Source organism: Eschrichtius robustus, chromosome 15 (genome assembly GCF_028021215.1).
Source record: "Eschrichtius robustus isolate mEscRob2 chromosome 15, mEscRob2.pri, whole genome shotgun sequence".
In the NCBI taxonomy this organism is placed as follows: Eukaryota; Metazoa; Chordata; class Mammalia; order Artiodactyla; family Eschrichtiidae; genus Eschrichtius; species Eschrichtius robustus.
The window spans coordinates 65074064-65090562 of record NC_090838.1 but is presented as its reverse complement, the minus strand read 5'-3'; the positions used below and the strand labels follow the sequence as shown (position 1 = coordinate 65090562).

General features: G+C 38.6%; 1 protein-coding gene across 1 annotated transcript in view; it reads left to right on the top strand.

The window, feature by feature from the left end:
- The window catches only part of TACR1 (tachykinin receptor 1), a 304975-nt gene that overhangs the window by 280679 nt on the left and 7797 nt on the right, over positions 1–16499 (top strand). Inside the window, exon 3 of the mRNA XM_068564534.1 lies at positions 14523–14673. Coding sequence (XP_068420635.1) covers positions 14523–14673 — 151 coding nt within the window. The remainder of the gene's footprint in view (positions 1–14522; positions 14674–16499) is intronic.

Here is a 16499-nt window from a genome sequence, read left to right as displayed (position 1 = left end):
CATATTTCCAAAGAAGACATATAGATGGCTAACAGGCACATGAAAACATGCTTAATATCACTAATCATCAGAGAAATGCAAATCAAAACCACAATGAGATATCACCTCACACTTGTCAGAATGGCTATCTTCAAAAATTCTACAGATAACAAATGTTGGTGAGGATGTGAAGAAACCTACACTGTTGGTGTGAATGTAAATTGGTGCAGTCACTATGGAAATCAGAAATGAGGTTCCTCAAAAAACTAAAAATAGAATTAGCCATATGACCCAGCAAATCCATTCCTGGATGTATATACAAAAAACAAAAACACTAATTCAAAAAGATACATGCATCCCAATGTTCATAGTAGCATAATTGACAATAGCCAGGACATGGAAGCAACCTAAGTGTCCATCACCAGAGAAATGACTAAAGAAGATGTGGTATATAAATATTAATACAATGAACTATTACTCAGCCATAAAAAGGAATGAAATTTTGCCACTTGCAACAACATGGATGGACTTGGAAGGTACTTAGTGAAATAAGTCAGACAGAGAAAGACAAAATACTGTATGTTATCACTTATATGTGGAATCTAAAAAATAAAACAAACTAGTGAATATAACAAAAGAGAAACAGATTCATAGATATAGTGACAAACTAGTGCTTACCAGTGGTGAGAGGCAAGGGTGGAGGGGCAAGATAAGAGTATGGGATTAAGAGGTACAAACTACTATGTATAAAATAAATAAGCTACAAGGATATATTGTACATAATAGGGGGTATAGTCAATATTTTATAATAACTATAAATGGAGTATAACCTCTAAAATTGTGAATCACTATGTTGCACTGAAACATATAATTTTATAAATCAACTATGCCTCAGTTTTTAAAAAGACTTAATAAAAACACAAAAAAATCAATGCACGTGTCTCATCTATCACATCATGTGGGAACCAAGCTGTCCTTTCAGTCACAGTCTATTGCAGTCACTCCTGATTCTTTCCCTGGCTCAGATTTGGCATATCCCTGATCCCTGATCCCTGATCTTTTCTCCCAAGGCAGATATTAATTCTGAGAGCTATCAGATTCGAGAGCCAAAAAAACCCATGAAGCATACAAAATAAGATTATACTAGGTCCTATTGACCAGTTCTCTAAAATAATTATTCTGGCAAAATATTAAAATTCATATTTATCTCCAATTAACTGCAAGAATAGGTAAAACTTCTCCAAGAATGTGTCAAGATGGAAGAAATATATTTATTTTCATATTTTCTAGTGATTAAATTTCATTCATTTGACCTACATTCATTTAGACTTTTTGATAACTTGGACATAGGATTGAGCACTTGCAACTTCCATGTGAAAGGGGTTTATATGAGCAAGATTTACTTACCCTTTGATCACAGTGGAGGATTTTTATTATTTTGGAGGTTGTTGAGGAGTATCTGAGGGGAATAGAAGGCTGAAAATCTGGAGACCCTGGACGCCAGGTCAGATTAAATGTTCTTAAGGTTTTTTATTATATTATATAATATATATGTGTGTGTATGACATTTGCATATGTGATAAAATATTCATAATGTAAAATTTATCATTTTACATTCACAATGTTATGCAAGTGACACCACTATCCATTTCAAGAACTTTTTATCATCCCAGATTCTGTACCTATTAAACAGTAACTCTCAACCCCATATCCCAGCTCCTGGTAACCACTGTTCTATTTTCTGTCTCTATGAATTTTCCTGTTCTAAATATTTCATGTAAGTGGAGTCATACAATATTTGGCATTTTGTGTCTGGCTTATTCACTTAGCATAATGTTTGCAAGTTTAATCCAATTGTAGCATGTATCAGAACTTCATTCTTTTTTTTTAACATCTTTATTGAAGTATAATTGCTTTAAAATGCTGTGTTAGTTTCTGCTTTATAACAAAGTGAATCAGTTATACATACACATATGTTCCCATATCTCTTCACTCTTGCATCTCCCTCCCTCCCACCCTCCCTATCGCACCCCTCTAGGTGGTCACACAGCACCGAGCTGATCTCCCTGTGCTATGCGGTTGCTTCCCACTAGCTACCTATTTTACGTTTGGTACTGTATATATGTCCATGCCACTCTCTCACTTTGTCACAGCTTACCCTGCCCCCTCCCCATACCCTCAAGTCCATTCCCTACTAGGTCTGTGTCTTTATTCCCGTCTTGCCACTAGGTTCTTCATGACCTTTTTTTTTTCCCCCTTACATTCCATATATATGTGTTAGCATAAGGTATTTGTTTCTCTCTTTCTGACTTACTTCACTCTGTATGACAGACTCTAACTCCATCGACCTCACTACAAATAACGCAATTTCATTTCTTTTTATGGCTGAGTAATATTCCATTGTATATATGTGCCACATCTTCTTTATCCATTCATCCGATGATGGACACATAGGTTGCTTCCATGTCCTGGCTATTGTAAATGGAGCTGCAATGAACATTTTGGTACATGACTCTTTTTGAATTATGGTTTTCTCAGGGTATATGCCCAGTAGTGGGATTGCTGGGCCATATGGTAGTTCTATTTTTAGTTTTTTAAATAACCTCCATACTGTTCTCCAGAGTGGCTGTATCAATTTCCATTCCCACCAACAGTGCAAGAGGGTTCCCTTTTCTCCACACCCTCTCCAGCATTTATTGTTTGTAGATATTTTGATGATGGCCATTCTGACCGGTGTGAGATGATATCTCATTGTAGTTTTGATTTGCATTTCTCTAATGATTAATGCTGTTGAGCATTCTTTCATGTGTGTGTTGACAATCTGTATATCTTCTTTGGAGAAATGTCTGTTTAGGTCTTCTGCCCATTTTTGGATTGGGTTGTTTGTTTTTTTGTTATTGAGCTGCATGAGCTGCTTGTAAATCTTGGAGATTAATCCTTTCTCAGTTGCTTCATTGGCAAATATTTTCTCCCATTCTGAGGGTTGTCTTTTCGTCTTGTTTATGGTTTCTTTTGCTGTGCAAATGCTTTTAAGTTTCATTAGGTCCCATTTGTTTATTTTTGTTTTTATTTCCATTTCTGCAGGACATGGGTCAAAAAAGATCTTGCTGTGATTTATGTCATCGAGTTTCTGCCTATGTTTTCCTCTAAGAGTTTGATAGTGTCTGGCCTTACATTTACGTCTTTAATCCATTTTGAGTTCATTTTTGTGTATGGTGTTAGGGAGTGTTCTATTTACATACTTTTACATGTACCTGTCCAGTTTTCCCAGCACCACTTATTGAAGTGGCTGTCTTTTCTCCACTGTATATGCTTGCCTCTTTTATCAAAGATAAGCTGACCATATGTGCGTGGGTTTATCTCTGGGCTTTCTATCCTGTTCCATTGATCTATAATTCTGTTTTTGTGCCAGTACCATATTGTCTTGATTACTGTAGCTTTGTAGTATAGTCTGAAGTCAAGGAGCCTGATTCCTCCAGCTCCATTTGTTGTTCTCAAGATTGTTTTGGCTATTCGGGGTCTTTTGTGTTTCCATACAAATTGTGAACTTTTTTGTTCTAGTTCTGTGAAAAATGCCAGTGGTAGTTTGATAGGGATTGCATTGAATCTGTAGATTGCTTTGGGTAGTAGAGTCATTTTCACCATGTTGATTCTTCCAATCCAAGAACATGGTATATCTCTCCATCTATTTGTATCATCTTTAATTTCTTTCATCAGTGTCTTATAATTTTCTGCATACAGGTCTTTTGTCTCCTTAGGTAGGTTTATTCCTAGATATTTTATTCTTTTTGTTGCAATGGTAAATGGGAGTGTTTTCTTAATTTCACTTTCAGATTTTTCATCATTAGTGGAGAGGAATGCAAGAGATTTCTGTGCATTAATTTTGTATCCTGCTACTTTACCAAATTCATTGATTAGCTCTAGTAGTTTTCTGGTAGCATCTTTAGGATTCTCTATGTATAGTATCATGTCATCTGCAAACTGACAGCTTTACTTCTTCTTTTCCGATTTGGATTCCTTTTATTTCTTGTTCTTCTCTGATTGCTGTGGCTAACACTTCCAAAACTATGTTGAATAATAGTGGTGAGAGTGGGCAACCTTGTCTTGTTCCTGATCTTAGTGGAAATGGTTTCAGTTTTTCACCATTGAGAACAATATTGGCTGTGGGTTTGTCATACATGGCCTTTACTATGTTGACAAAAGTTCCCTCTATGCCTACTTTCTGCAGGGTTTTTATCATAAATGGATGTTGAATTTTGTCAAAAGCTTTTTCTGCATCTATTGAGATGATCATATGGTTTTTCTCCTTCAATTTGTTAATATGGTGTATCACGTTGATTGATTTGCATATATTGAAGAATCCTTGAATTCCTGGAATAAACCCCACTTGATCATGGTGTATGATTCTTTTAATGTGTTGTTGGATTCTGTTTCCTAGTATTTTGTTGAGGATTTTTGCATCTATGTTCATCAGTGATATTGGCCTGTAGTTTTCTTTCTTTGTGACATCTTTGTCTGGTTTTGGTATCAGGGTGCTGGTGGCCTCGTAGAATGAGTTGGGGAGTGTTCCTCCCTCTGCTATATTTTGGAAGAGTTTGAGAAGGATAGGTGTTAGCTCTTCTCTAAATGTTTGATAGAATACGCTTTTGAAGCCATCTGGTCCTGGGCTTTTGTTTGTTGGAAGATTTTTAATCACAGTTTCAATTTCAGTGCTTGTGATTGGTCTGTTCATATTTTCTATTTCTTCCAGGTTCAGTCTCAGAAGGTTGTGCATTTCCAAGAATTTGTCCATTTCTTCCAGGTTGTCCATTTTATTTGCGTAGAGTTGCTTGTAATAATCTCTCATGATCATTTGTATTTCTGCAGTGTCCGTTGTTAATTCTCCTTTTTCATTTATAATTCTATTGATTTGAGGCTTCTCCCTTTTTTTCTTGATGAGTCTGGCTAATGGTTTATCAACTTTGTTTATCTTCTCAAAGAACGTTCTTTTAGTTTTATTGATCTTTGCTATCATTTCCTTCATTTCTTTTTAGTTTATTTCTCATCTGATCTTTATGATTTCTTTCCTTCTGCTAACTTTGGGGCTTTTTTGTTCTTCTTTCTCTAATTGCTTTAGGTGCAAGGTTAGGTTGTTTATTTGAGATGTTTCCTGTTTCTTAAGGTAGGATTGTATTGCTATAGACTTCCCTCTTAGAACTGCTTTTGCTGCATCCCATAGGTTTTGGGTCGTCGTGTCCCCATTGCCATTTGTTTCTAGGTATTTTTTGATTTCCCCTTTGATTTCTTCAGTGATCACTTCGTTATTAAGTAGTGTATTGGGTAGTCTCCATGTGTTTGTATTTTTTACAGATCTTTTCCTGTAATTGATATCTAGTCTCATAGCGTTGTGGTCGGAAAAGGTACTTGATAAGATTTCAGCTTTCTTAAATTTACCAAGGCTTGATTTGTGACCCAAGATATGATCTATCCTGGAGAAGGTTCCATGAGCACTTGAGAAAATTGTGTATTCTGTTGTTTTTGGGTGGAATGTCCTATAAATATCAATTAAGTCCATCTTGTTTAATGTATCATTTAAAGCTTGTGTTTCCTTATTTATTTTCATTTTGGATGATCTGTCCATTGGTGAAAGTGGGGTGTTAAAGTCCCCTACTATGATTGTGTTACTGTCAATTTCCCCTTTATGGCTGTTAGTATTTGCCTTATGTATTGAGGTGCTCCTACGTTGGGTGCATAAATATTTACAATTGTTATATCTTCTCCTTGGATCGATCCCTTGATCATTATGTAGTGTCCTTCTTTGTCTCTTGTAATAGTTTTTATTTTAAAGTCTATTTTGTCTGATATGAGAATTGCTACTTCAGCTTTCTTTTCATTTCCATTTGCATGGAAAATCTTTTTCCATCCCCTCACTTTCAGTCTGTATGTGTTCCTAGGTCTGAAGTGGGTCTCTTGTAGACAGCATATGTATGGGTCTTGTTTTTGTATCCATTCAGCCAGTCTGTGCCTTTTGGTGGGAGAATTTAATCCATTTACATTTAAGGTAATTATCAATATGTATGTTCCTACTCCCATTTTCTTAAATGTTTTGGGTTTGTTATTGTAGGTGTTTCCCTTCTCTTGTGTTTCTTTCCTAGAGAAGTTCCTTTAGCATTTGTTGTAAAGCTGGCTTGGTGATGCTGAACTCTCTCAGCTTTTGCTTGTCTGTAAAGGTTTTAATTTCTCCATCAAATCTGAATGAGATACTTGCTGGGTAGAGTAATCTTGGTTGTAGGTTTTTCTCCTTCATCACTTTAAATATGTCCTGCCACTCCCTTCTGGCTTGCAGGGTTTCTGATGAAAGTTCAGCTGTTAACCTTATGGGGATTCCCTTGTGTGTTATTTGTTGTTTTTCCCTTGCTGCTTTTAATATGTTTTCTTTACATTTAATTTTTGATAGTTTGATTAATATGTGTCTTGGCATGTTTCTCCTAGGATTTATCCTGTATGGGACTCTCTGTGTCATAGAAATGACTTTTAACTATTTCCTTTCCCATATTAGGGAAGTTTTCAACTATAATCTCTTCAAATATTTTCTCAGTCCCTTTCTTTTTCTCTTCTTCTTCTGGGACCCCTATCAGTCAAATGTTGGTGCACTTAATGTTGTCCCAGAGGTCTCTGAGACTGTCCTCAGTTATTTTCATTCTTTTTTCTTTATTCTGTTCTGCAGTAGTTATTTCCACTATTTTATCTTCCAGGTCACTTATCCGTTCTTCTGCCTCAGTTATTCTGCTATTGATCCCATCTAGAGTATTTTAAATTTCATTTATTGTGTTGTTCATCATTGCTTGTTTCCTCTTTCGTTCTTCTAGGTCCTTGTTAAATGTTTCTTGCATTTTGTCTATTCTATTTCCAAGATTTTGGATCATGTTTACTATCATTATTCTGAATTCTTTTTCAGGTAGACTGCCTATTTCATCTTCATTTGTTAGGTCTGGTGTGTTTTTACCTTTCTCCTTCATCTGCTGTGTGTTTTTCTGTCTTCTCATTTTGCTTATCTTACTGTGTTTGGGGTCTCTTTTTCACAGGCTGCAGGTTCATAGTTCCCGTTGTTTTTGGTGTCTGTCCCCAGTGGCTAAGGTTGGTTCAGTGGGTTATGTAGGCTTCCTGGTGGAGGGGACTAGTGCCTGTGTTCTGGTGGATGAGCCTGGATCTTGTCTTTCTGGTGGGCAGGTCCACGTCTGGTGGTGTGTTTTGGGGTGTCTGTGGCCTTATTATGATTTTAGGCAGCCTCTCTGCTAAAGGATGGGGCTGTGTTCCTGTCTTGCTAGTTGTTTGGCATAGGGTGTCCAGCAGTGTAGCTTGCTGGTCCTTGAGTGAAGCTGGGTCTTGATATTGAGATGGAGATCTCTGAGAGATTTTCACTGTTTGGTATTATGTGGAGCGGGAGGTCTCTTGTGGACCAGTGTACTGAAGTTGGCTCTCCCACCTCAGAGGCACAGCCTTGATGCCTGGCTGGAGCACCAAGAGCCTTTCATCCACACGGTTCAGAATAAAAGGGAGAAAAATAGAAAGAAAGAAAGAAAGAAAGAAAGAAAGAAAGAAAGAAAGAAAGAAAGAAAGAAAGAAAGAAAGAAAGAAAGGGGATAAAGTAAAACAAAGATAAAATAAAATAAAGTTTTTAAAATAAAAGATAAAAAATAATTATTAAGAAAAAAATTATTTTTAAGTAAAAAAAAAAAAAAAACAAATGGACAGACAGAACCCTAGGACAAATGGTGAAAGCAAAACTATACAGACAAAATCTCACACAGAAGCGTACACATACACACTCACAAAAAGAAGAAAAGGGGAAAAAATAATATATCTTGCTCCCAAAGTCCACTTCCTCAATTTGGGATAATTCATTGTCTATTCAGGTATTCCACAGACGCAAGTACATCAAGTTGATTGCGGAGCTTTGATCCGCTGCTTCTGAGGCTGCTGGCAGAAATTTCCTTTCTCTTCTTTGTTTGCACAGCTCCCGAGGTTCAGCTTTGGATTTGGCCCCGGCTCTGCATGTAGGTCGCCTGAGGGCGTCTGTTCTTCCGCTCAGACAGGACAGGGTTAAAGGAGCAGCTCATTCAGGGGCTCTGGCTCACTCAGGCAGGGGGTGCGAGTGGTATGGAATGCGGGGAGGGCCTGTGGCGGCAGTGGCAGGTGTAACATTGCACCAGCCTGAGGCGTGCCATGTGTTCTCCAGGGGAAGTTGTCCCTCGATCACGGGACCCTGGCAGTGGCGGGCTGCACAGGCTCCCTGGAGGGTCGGTGTGGATAGCGACCTGTGCTTGCACACAGGCTTCTTGGTGGCAGCAGCAGCAGCCTTAGCATCTCATGCTCATCTCTGGGGTCCACGCTGATAGCCGCGTCTCAGGCCCATCTCTGGAGCTCCTTTAAGCAGCGCTCTTAATCCCCTCTCCTCGCGCACCAGGAAACAAAGCGGCAAGAAAAAGTCTCTTGCCTCTTCTGCAGGTCCAGACCTTTTCCCAGATTCTCTCTCAGCTAGCTGTGGTGCAGTAACCCTTTCAGGCTGTGTTCACACCACCAACCCCAGTCCTCTCCTTGGGATCTGACCGAAGCCCAAGCCTCAGCTCCCAGCCCCCGCCCTTCCCGGCGGGGGAGCAGACAAGCCTCTCAGGCTGGTGAGTGCAGGTCGGCACCGCTCCTCTGTGCGGGAGTCTCTCCGCTTTGCCCTCCGCACCCCTGTTGCTGCGCTCTCCTCCATGGCTCTGAAGCTTCCCCGCTCCGCCACCCACAGTCTCCGCCTGTGAAGGGGCTTCCTAGTGTGTGGAAACCTTTCCTCCTTCACAGCTCCCTCCCAGAGGTGCAGGTCCCATCCCTATTCTTTTGTCTCTGTTTTTTCTTTTTTCTTTTGCCCTACCCAGGTACATCGGGAGTTTCTTGCCTTTTGGGAGGTCTGAGGTCTTCTGCCAGTGTTCAGTAGGTGTTCTACAGGAGCAGTTCCACGTGTAGATGTATTTCTGATATATCTGTGGGGAGGAAGGTGATCTCTACGTCTTACTCTTCCGCCATCTTCTCCTCTCTCCCCTCAGAACTTCATTCTTTTTTAAGGCTAAGTAATATTCTATTTTATGTATATACCACATTTTGATTATCCATTCATCTAATGAGGGGCACTTGGGTTGTTTCCACCCTTTGGTTATTGTGAATAATGCTGCTATGAACATTGGTGTACAAGTATTTGTTTGAGTCCCTGCATTCAATTCTGGGTATGTATCTAGAAGTGGAATTGCTGGGGCATATTCCTGTCATTCTTAATTATCCCTGTTAGAGCATGGACCTGTCTATAACTCATTTTAGTTGAAATTAAGTCCATACTTTTTCTTTCTCACAAATGAATAACAAAATAACTTTTCCTTCTTAAAAAAAAAAAAAAAAGAGGCTGATAATTTATGTTTACTGATTTAGCTTAGCATTTTCCTAATGGTCTGATCTGTGAATTTCTAAAGAGTACTTTGTGGGTTTTTTTTTTGTTGTTGTTGTTGTTGTTGTTTTTAACATCTATATTGGAGTATAATTGCTTTACAATGGTGTGTTAGTTTCTGCTCTATAACATAGTGAATCAGCTATACATATACATATATCCCCATATCTCCTCCCTCTTGCATCTCCCTCCCACCCTCCCTATCCCACCTCTCTAGGTAGTCACAAAGCACTGAGCTGATCTCCCTGGAGCACTTTGTTTTAAAGTATAGATTTCATTTTTTTATTCAGGTATAGTGAGGCCAACAGATCAGGACATGATTTCCATTGAAAAGATAGTTTATTACTCATAGTTCCCAAGAGGAAGGCGCACACCACCCCACAGAGGGTCACAGGCAGAGAGCATGGAGAAACTGTAGGAAAGTCTTTTACTATGTTTTTGAGGGAAGCAGCCAGTGAGGCAGGGTAAACAGGCCTGGCATTTTCTTGTTTGAATCATTTCAGTGGGCTCCAGTGTAGGGGCTGCCTATAGATGTCTGAGGTGGCCCTGGGGTGATTAGGGCAGGAGGATAGTATCCTGCACTGTAAAAGCCCCCAAAAAGCAGATAGACGGCAGGTAGGGGCCTTGGGTTGTTTAGTTTGCATATGAAGTCACACTAGCTGTAGTTATCTCTAGGAGTTAGCTAGCTCTGGACAGGCAGTCCCTCCTAGATCATCAGCAAGACCCAAGACGTCAAAGCATCAGATACAGAAACTAGAAAATATCATTAATACATACTTTAGTGATGTCATTAAATCTCAAACAACAATATAGTAGTTCCAAGAGGCTTGTAGGCCTTGGATCTGAAAAGGTGATTCTCAATGTTAGCCATATTCCAGAATGGCTTGGGGAATTTTCTAAACTGGTTTCCTGCTCCCACACTCATGACCAATTACATGAGTATCTCTGGACACTGATCATTTAAAAATCTCCCCCGATTTTTCTCATGTGATTCTGAGCTTGAGAACCACTGGTCTAAGTGTTTCTCAAAGTCTGAACCAGAACCAGCAGCAGCATCACCTGGGAACTTGTTATAAATGCAGATTCTCAGACTTACCTCAGACATGCTAAGTTGGAAACTGGGTGGGGCCCTGGGTGGGGCCCAGATTGGGGCCCAGCCCTCCATATTTGTACAAGCCCTCTAGGTGATTCTGAGGCTGGTTTAAGTTTGAGAACCACTGGTCCAAGGTAAGGAGCATCTGTGACTTGACTGCAGTATTCTCCCATCACATCCCTGACTCCAAAAAGATGCTCAGTGCTCTGAGGCAAAGACCCCACAAAGCTCAGTTAACATGTTTTTATCACCAAGTAAGTATTGGTCTTCAAAAGGGAGGGCTGTTCTTACAGATAGAAGAAGTAGGTGCAACCTGCAGGTTCCCAGGATCTCCCTGACACCATAGTCTCCAAACATTTTGATTTCAAGCAGTATCTATACAGCAAACAGGAAGAGGGACTGAGATCAGGTAGGAAACCAGTATGCAGTCACTGCTGTGGTGACTAGAGAACTGAGGCTCCCAAGAAATCTTCCAGAGGAGACAAAGTGAACATTGAAAGTCCAGTAAGACTGGAACAGCCTGTCTGCACGGAACAGCCTGTCTGTACATAACAGCTTGCACTAAACACCCTGCTTTGCCGAATCTGTGGCTTGTTACTTTAAGAACTCTTCAAGTTTCGTCAAGTTGCAAATGTTAGCATTCAGAGGAGGCAGAATAAGTGGTAAAGCCGGTGGCTTTGCAAAGAAGTGCATGAAAACAAACTATTGATAAATGAGAAATTGAGGGAGTAAGTGGGTTTTCCTTTTTGGAAAAAAATATTGCAGAATATAAGCATAAATAGTGGAAGAAAATATCACTGGGTGACTAGAGCTAATCAATGAATTTGGTAAAGTTGCAGGATACAAAATTAATGCACAGAAATCTCTTGCATTCCTATACACTAATAATGAAAGATCAGAAAGAGAAATTAAGGAAATAATCCCATTCACCATTGCAACAAAAAGAATAAAATACCTAGGAATAAACCTACCTAAGGAGGTAAAAGACCTGTACTCAGAAAACTATAAGACACTGATGAAAGAAATCAAAGATGACACAAACAGATGGAGAGATATACCATGTTCTTGGATTGGAAGAATCAAAATTGTGAAAATGACTATACTGCCCAAAGCAATCTACAGATTCAATGCAATCCCTATCGAATTACCAGTGGCATTTTTTTACAGAACTAGAACAAAAAAATCTTAATATTTGTATGGAGACACAAAGACCCTGAATAGCCAAAGCAGTCTTGAGGGAAAAAAAAACAGAGCTGGAGGAGTCAGACTCCCTGACTTCAGACTATACTACAAAGCTACAGTAATCAAGAAAATATGGTACTGGCAAAAAAACAGAAATATAGATCAATATAACAGGATAGAAAGACCAGAGATAAACCCACACACATATGGTAAACTAATCTATGACCAAGGAGGCAAGGATATACAATGGAGAAAAGATAGTCTCTTCAATAAGTGGTGCTGGGAAAACTGGACAGCTACATGTAAAAGAACGAAAATAGAACCCTCCCTAACACCATACAGAAAAATAAACTCAAAATCGATTAGAGACCTAAATGTAAGACCAGACACTATAAAAATCTTAGAGGAAAACATAGGCAGAACACTCTTTGACATAACTCACATCAAGATCTTTTTTGATCCACCTCCTAGAGTAATGGAAATAAAAACAAAAATAAACAAATGGGACCTAATGAAACTTAAAAGCTTTTGCACAGCCAAGGAAACTACAAACAAGATGAAAAGACAACCCTCAGAATGGGAGAAAATATTTGCAAATGAATCAATGTACAAAGGATTAATCTCCAAATATATTAACAGCTCATGCAGCTCAATATTAAAAAAAAAACAAATAACCCAATCAAAAAATGGGCAGAAGACCTAAATAGACATTTCTCCACAGAAGACATACAGATGGCCAAGAAGCACATGAAAAGATGCTCAACATCACTAATTATTAGAGAAATGCAAATCAAAACCACAATGAGGTATCACCTCACACCAGTTAGAATGGGCATCATCCGAAAATCTACAAACAACAAATGCTGGAGAGGGTGTGGAGAAAAGGGAACCCTCTTGCACTGTTGGTGGGAATATAAATTGATACAGCCACTATGGAGAACAGTATGGAGGTTCCTTTAAAAAATAAAAATAAAATTACCATGTGACCCAGCAATCCCACTACTAGGCATATACCTAGAGAAAACCATAATTCAAAAAGACACATGCACCCTGACGTTCATTGCAGCACTATTTACAGTAGCCAGGTCATGGAAACAACCTAAATGCCCATTGACAGATGAATGGATAAAGAAGATGTGGTACATATATACAATGGAATATTACTCAGCCATTAAAAGGAATGAAATTGAGTCATTTGTAGAGACGTGGATGGATCTAGAGACTGTCATACAGAGTGAAGTAAGTCAGAAAGAGAAAAACAAATATCGTATATTAACGTATATATGTGGAGCCCAGAAAAATGGTACAGATGAACCGGTTTGCAGGGCAGAAATAGAGACACAGTGTAGAGAACAAACATATGGACACCAAGGGGGGAAAGTGGTGGTGGTGATGGTGGTGGTTGGATGAATTGGGAGATTGGGATTGACATATATACACTAATATGTATAACATAGATAACTAATAAGAACCTGCTGTATAAAAAAATATATTAAATTAAATTTAAAAATTAAAAAATATATATCAGTGGCTGACTTTTCTCCATTGGCAAGAAGCTGATTCTGTGGTCACAGTCCTGTGTTCTAATCTCAGCTCCTCATTTTACCAGCTGTGAATCTAGGAAAGTTAATTAAATTCTAAGCTTTGGTTTCCTTATCTACAAAATGGGATTATGATAGTATCTACCTAATCATTTGTTTTGAGGATTAAAGAAGATAATGCCAGTAAAGTGCATGGCACTGTGCTATTCACCCAATAAAATCTAACTTCCAGTTCAGCTATTAATACTATCATTAATGTTATTATGAACACAGTGACCTAGAGTAAACCCCTCAAAATATTAGCTCTTCTCATTATTATTATTATCAGGAATGCTGAGGCTTTGCATTAAACTCACATCAGGGGGAAAGGCCTATAACTAGCCAGACATGCCAAGGACCATCTGAGAAAAAATATTCTTTCTCAAAATTCAAATAACTTATTAAAATGTCCAACTTACAATGAGCTTCATCTTAAACAGAATAGGATAAGTTGTGCTGTTGTAAGAAACCTCAAAATCTGTGGTTTAACACTGCAAAGGTTTGTTTCTTTCTCATATTCCAATCAGACTCAAATCATTTGGTATCTGTCCTCCAAGTGGTAACTCAGAGACCCAGACAGCTTCCATCTGGAGATATATATTTAAGGACCAGGCCTAGAAGTAGCTTAAACTTTGTGGCTCTCACCTACTGATCCTAATTCTAGGATAAGTCTTACCTCTCTCCAAGATAATTATACTTATATCCGTGAAGCCATTTGTTATTTAGGATAGACTGTCTCATTAACCATGACGATGGTTCTCATCTGAATGTACTAGTTGGTCTATGTCTCTGCACCAAAACTGACCCTGTTTAAATCTGACAAGTATGTATTGAGCAGTAAAATCACCGCCTTTATTCTAGAGAATATACTTCCATTAATGCAGCCTAAGATTGCATTTTCCTTTTGGAGGGAGAGGTAAGCAATATTGAACTTAACATCAACTAAAATTGCCGTAGGTATACAACAGATTCAGTTCCCTCTGATCAGTGTTTTTTCTTCTCTTTTCATTCTGAATAGGAATCTCCATTACAGAAAAAGTCCACAAGAAAGACATAAGTTGAAGAGATTTGCTTTCTCTACTTTATCCATTATCACCCATCCATCCAATGCAGGTGGCTAGCCTTATCATCAAAGCTTATTAATGGCAAATGCTGAGAAATGTAACTGTCAAGGCTTGACCAACACTATTATTTCTTGAACTGACCCCTCCCATCCACCTTGTTGCAGGTACCACATCTGTGTGACTGTGTTGATCTACTTCCTCCCCCTGCTGGTGATAGGTTATGCGTACACTGCAGTGGGCATCACACTGTGGGCCAGCGAGATCCCTGGGGACTCCTCTGACCGTTACCACGAGCAAGTCTCTGCCAAGCGCAAGGTGAGCAAAGGACAGGCAGCACTTAACCCACCCTGGCATAGGTGACAGACCAGCAAGCTTATGAGCCCCAGAGCCTCAGGAGACCCAGAGGCAGCAGGCACAAAACATCCCTGGGTCCTGGGAACAATAGAAGGGAGTGGAGGAAAGGGGAGGGGAGGGGAGGGATGGGATCTTTCTTCAATGTTTTCATAACCTAGGCCTGCCTCTACAGGCATAAGCCACCTCACTCTCGCCTTAAGACTAATTGAAAACTGTCGAGTCATTAAAACACAAACACACATATTTAACTACAAAAGCATGAAGAGTTATTCAGTTCTCTTTTATTATTAAAATTTGACAAAATAGTACATATACTTGGTTCAAACATCAAAAAATACTAAAAGAAACAAAATTATGGTGATGGAGAACAGACTAGGAGTTGCCAGGACTAGTACTGGGGGAAGAGTCTGCCTACAAAGGGATAGCATGAGTGAGTTTCTTTGTGATGATGGAGCAGCTATGTATCCTGATTGCTGTGGGTTTTTCACTTATCTCTGCATATGATAAAATTTCATAGAACTATACACAAAAAAATGCATGTAAAAAGTGGCAAAATCCAAATGCAGTCTGTTAATAGTACTGCACTATCATCAGTTTCGTGATTTTGATCATGTGGCATAGTTATGTAAGATGATATCATTGGGAGAAGCTGTGTGATGGGTACCTGGAAACTCTCTGACCTATTTTTACAACTTCTTGGGAGTCTTAAATTATTTGAAAATTAAAAGTCAAAAAATATATTGAGTCTTACCATGAAAGGGCTTCCTCCTTTCTAGGTCCTCCATCTACACAGTTCCCAAATGTATGCGTGCACACACACACACACACACACACACACACACAAACACATACACACACACTATGATAACCACAGTTGTTGTTAATCCTTTCAGATATTGTAATGCATTTATACGCCAAATAAATATATATTCTTTTCTTTCTTACACAAATAGTAAATACACGCTGTTCTTCCCCTCATTTTTAAATTTAACAATATCCACAAAATCTTCAAAAATCAATATAGAAAGAGATTTCTCATTCTTTTTTTTTCTCTTTTGGTACTTCTTTGCATAGTATTTCATTGTGTGGATGCTAGATAGCTTTTCTTTTTTACTGAAATACAGTTGATTTACAATAGTATGTTAATTCCAGGTGTATTATATAATGATTTGACATTTGCATCCACTAGCACCACAATAATTCTAGTAACCATCTGTCCCCATACAAAGTTATTAAAATATTACTGACCATATTCCTTATGCTGCTTATTACATCCCCATGACTTATTTAAGGTTTGTACCCCTTAATCCCCTTCACCCATTCCACCCACCTGCCCATCCCCCTTCTTTCTGGCAACCACCCTTTTATTCTCTACATCTTTATGAGTCTGCTTTTGTTTTGTTTGTTTCTTTGTTTTGTTTTTTAGATTCCACATATAAGTGAGATCATGTGATATTTGACTTTCTCTTAGGATAATACCCTCTATATTCATCCATGTTGTCCCAAATGACAAGATTTCATTTTTTAGTGTCTGGGTAATATTCCATTGTATGTGTGTGTGTATGTGTGTGTGTGTATATATATATATATATAATATATTTTTATATCCATTCCTCTATCAATGGACACTTAGGTTGCTTCCATATCTTGGCTATTGTAAATAATGCTCCTATAAACATCAGGGTGCATGTATCTTTTCAAAGTGCTTTTGTTTCCTTTGGATAAATACCCAGAGGTGTAGTTGCTGGATCATATGGTAGTTCTATTTTCAATTTGTTGAGGAAACT